General features: G+C 36.4%; 1 protein-coding gene across 7 annotated transcripts in view; it reads left to right on the plus strand.

The window, feature by feature from the left end:
- The first annotated feature begins 2,266 nt into the window (after window positions 1-2,266).
- Window positions 2,267-4,000, plus strand: part of LOC109859168 (keratin-associated protein 5-5) — a 4,465-nt gene continuing 2,731 nt past the window's right edge. For 3 of the 7 annotated variants that reach the window (XM_020437159.1, XM_020437157.1, XM_020437158.1), the window contains exons 1-3: window positions 2,267-2,519; window positions 2,724-3,006; window positions 3,242-3,329. In XM_020437159.1, the coding sequence (XP_020292748.1) occupies window positions 2,462-2,519; window positions 2,724-3,006; window positions 3,242-3,329 (429 nt within the window). In that variant the 5' untranslated portion in view covers window positions 2,267-2,461. Of the gene's footprint in view, window positions 2,520-2,723; window positions 3,007-3,241; window positions 3,901-4,000 lie in introns of those variants that run through there. The other 4 variants (XM_020437163.1, XM_020437165.1, XM_020437162.1 and 1 more) reach the window with 3 other exon arrangements.

The following is a 4,000-nucleotide window of genomic DNA, read 5'->3' on the forward strand; positions in this document are numbered from 1 at the left end:
TTATCTTTGCAAAAATATATATTTGAATATATATTTGAAATATATATATATTTAAATATATATTTTTACTTTTTTCATATTCTATCTCATCTATAAATACATGGTAGGCTTTATCGGATGGGTACATACTTTCTTTAAATCAAATAAAATATAAAAATTCGGTCGGGAAACTAAAATAAATTTAAAATAATTACTTTTTAATTTTAAAACAACTGCCCCTCGCGTAAAATATTTGATAGGTTTTAAAACTATCCGAAGTAGGTAGGTAGTTATCTGTGTAGGTAGGGATGCGTATCTACAAGCGTTTGTAGAAAATATATTAGGCCGGGTAGGTAGGAAATATGGTAGACCGAATAAGTAGGAAGAAATCAAAATGTCAAATTAGGATTAAGGCTGTTATGCAGCCTTAATCCTAATTAATAAGGCTAGTAACGTTTAAGATAATATGTCAGATGTCTAAGATAGGTATAGGTAGATAGGTAGGATTATATATAACTATTTATATTATATTATATATAATATTGTATTATATTGTATTATATTGTATATTATATGTAATAAATGTGTAATAGAATTGTATTCTATTGTAATGTATAAAAAAAATTGTAAAATGAAACTTGGAAATAGAAAACTCACTGATAAAGAGTTTTAAATAAAAAANCACAAAAGCTATATTTCTTGGAATTGCAACTTTTCAGACATTATATTTGTGTACCGTTAAAACACCTTTGTATAATATATATGGTTTTTTGTGTATTTTGTATTTATATATATTTGTAGTGTTTTAAAAAAATAAAATAAAATTTATAAAGCACAGAGCAGCAAATGATGATGTAAAAGGAGATGGTATTTGACTACACTCCACGAATTCTGATGTTGCTCGCTAAAACAAGATTCTTTTCTTGACTATCACATCTTTTCTGGTATGTCACATTTATGTTGTACGAAAAGTTGCAATGGTTTTTCTTATCTTTTTCTGTTTTCCTTTTTTATCTTTTCATCACGAGATCGGTCATTTTAAATTAAAAAAAAAATCAAATTCTCGCTCTCGAATATACTCACACACTTAAAGAAAGTGACCATTTAAACTCGTGCACATAGCACAGAATAGAACCGCACATTGTGGACATATCGCACCGACATGTCGCTCGTGGACTGGCTGCGTAGTTCCAATGTGTATTACCCGTGGACATGCGCTAGTTTACGGGGCGGAAAAGTGATTATACATTCTCTTATAAACCTGGTCGCTCTCAGACTTCTCTCTGATTGTTCTATTCCGCGCTTTGTCCACAGCGTGCGGTTCAATTCTGTGCAATGTGCACGAATCTAAGTATCGAAAATCAATTACAAATGCACAAATTATTACTGAAAAATAACAGATTTACATCTTCCAAATTTCCATAAACTTCCGCAATATTCACACAAGACAGCGTACATTTGTTTGTTATTTTATTTTTTTAATAAAGAAATATATATCTTGTAACATTAATTGCTGCTGTTATTAATATCAATTATTATAAAAAATTACTAAATTCACGCTCCTTCAGGTGTGTGAGTACTCGCGAATGTTTCGCGCACAATAAGGTTTTTTTTTGGCTGTATGAATCGACAAATCCTTTTCTACGATTAAAGTACATACAATAAGGGATGGTCCAAATTTATATTTAAAAAATGAAAAAAAATGTTTCAAAAATTTCAATTTTTTGGGGGGGGATACATTGCACGTACCGACAGTCGCTCGTGTACATGACTCCGTAGTTCCAATGTGCACCACCTGTGGACATCTGGCCGCTCTCAGTCTTCTCTCTGATCAGATCGTATCCTCACCACGTCGGTGTTCTCATATAGCACGGAATAGAACCATGTCCCACAAATTAATCACGGAATAGAACCATGTCCCACAAATAAAGCACGGAATAGAACCATGTCCCACAAATGAAGCACGGAATAGAACCGTGTCCATGAAAAGCGATTACACATTTTCTTATGGCCGTGACCGGTCTCATTCTTCTCTCTGGTATCGACAATTCGCTCGTGAACATCGCTACGTAGTTGCCACAATGTGCACCACCCGTGGACACGCGCTAGCTTACGGGGCGGAAAAGCGATCGTAAAAACTCTTACGGAGAGACCTGGCCGTTCTCATTCTTCTCTCTGATTCTGTAAAAAAAAAAAAAAAAAAAAAACACGTATTTATTTACAGGTGACAATAAACCGACATCTTCATATTCTTTTCAATCAATCTTCGATCCTCGCTGATCTTCACATCTTTTCGTCACCCGTCAAATCGCAACGGTGAAGAAAATCAACGAAAAAAAAACAGATTGTTCACAAAAATGTAAACCCAAGTTGCGCCAATATTTTTTGTCGTTTTGTAGTATCCATTTAAGATCGTAAATGGCATACCCGCGCGAAGTTGTAACTCCGTCAAACTCGAGTCTCTTCCGGAAGAGAAATCAATATGTCCTACTGCAATAAAACTGACAACAAGAAACTATCTTACGGCATCGGTTGTTACAGTTAGTTACTTAATTAAATTAAAGCGCAACTGATGAAAATATTTTCTGTAAGAAAAATTGTAATAATTTAGAGAGAGGTGCATTTTCGAAGTTTTAAATGAGAGTTTAAAAATTTATTTCCCTCTTCTGTTTTCACTTAATACATAATCGGCATTTGTATTTCGAGAATTGCGGTTACGCTTCTCTTGCGGTGTTGTTGCGCAGATCACGGTCGTGCAACGGACGGTTGTTCAACAAAATTCATATCTTCGTGCAATTGCCGAAGTAACGCGGGATGTCTGGATCGCAGTGATTGCGGTGGTTTGCGGTCCGCCGGGAGTCCCGTCGCGTGTTCCGGACCGTGTCAGTGCGCCGAAGAGGAGATCTGGAACAGCAACGCGCCACCAAGACCGAACTGCCGATGGTTGAGTAATTTCGTCGAGTTGCGTCGTCAGTGGAGCAATCACAGCCGCCAGCAGCCTGCGTGCTGCAGCTGCAAACGATCGTGGTAGGGAAATAACGATGACCAAGCGAATCGAGGTGCCGAGAGAAAAGTCAACTGTGAACTGAGAAAATTAAATGTTTTTTTTCTCGCCTCTATTACGCCTCTTTTACGTTTTTAGCAAAGTCGTCGAAAACGAAAAATTTACGGACGGTGTTATTTACGCGGCTTGTTTCATATTCGAAGGAATTATTACAGATTTCCTTTTATTTCGCAATGTTGTTATACATTCTGTTCGCAGCAGAACTCTCGCTCCGTGCCGGTCTCCATGTTCTCCACCGACGCCCCCGACGTGTTCCGGTGCTATTTTAGCTGCGTCGGACTGTCAGGTACACAGAGATAGATTTCTTGCCGGAAATAGAGAAAACGCTTGAAATCCCCTCAGTGATACCAGATTTTACATGCGTTTACCTTGAAGTAAAATTCCGTCGCAAGCAGCGTGTGTCACTTAATCAGGAGCACTTCGTTCGGATTTAATTTTGTTTCGAAAAATACGACGATTCTTAATATTCTTGAACTAGAAATTCTGTTGAAAAGAGAAAAAACCTAAGCGTAGACGTCTCGAGTTTCAAGTTTGGACGTGTACAACTAAACGAAACGGCAAGTTTAAGTAATGCGGAGCGAACGATGTAAGACCGAATTAATGTTTCTGACATTCTCCCGTACGTTTTAATTAAATTTGACAGCAAGACTACGAGGATTTAATTCAGGTGCGGTTAGTTCGCGCGGTCGATTTATGTAAATTAGCATAGCATAGAGTTGGTAGTAAGGGAGCGTTTCAAAGTTTCTTAATTATTCGGTAAAATCCGAAAAGTTGGCAAACTAATTTGTATACGGATTTTAATGGCTTAGTAATTGGTGCGTTTAAAGCATTAGACGCATAAAGCGCGACTAACGCACCTTAAACGTATCTAAATATTTTTGACACAATATATTCTTTAAGCGTCTTTTATTTAAAAATACTAAAAACAAAAACAAAATATATATATATAAAAATATA

Source organism: Pseudomyrmex gracilis, unplaced genomic scaffold (genome assembly GCF_002006095.1).
Source record: "Pseudomyrmex gracilis isolate BER0280 unplaced genomic scaffold, ASM200609v1 scaffold_244, whole genome shotgun sequence".
In the NCBI taxonomy this organism is placed as follows: domain Eukaryota; kingdom Metazoa; phylum Arthropoda; class Insecta; order Hymenoptera; family Formicidae; genus Pseudomyrmex; species Pseudomyrmex gracilis.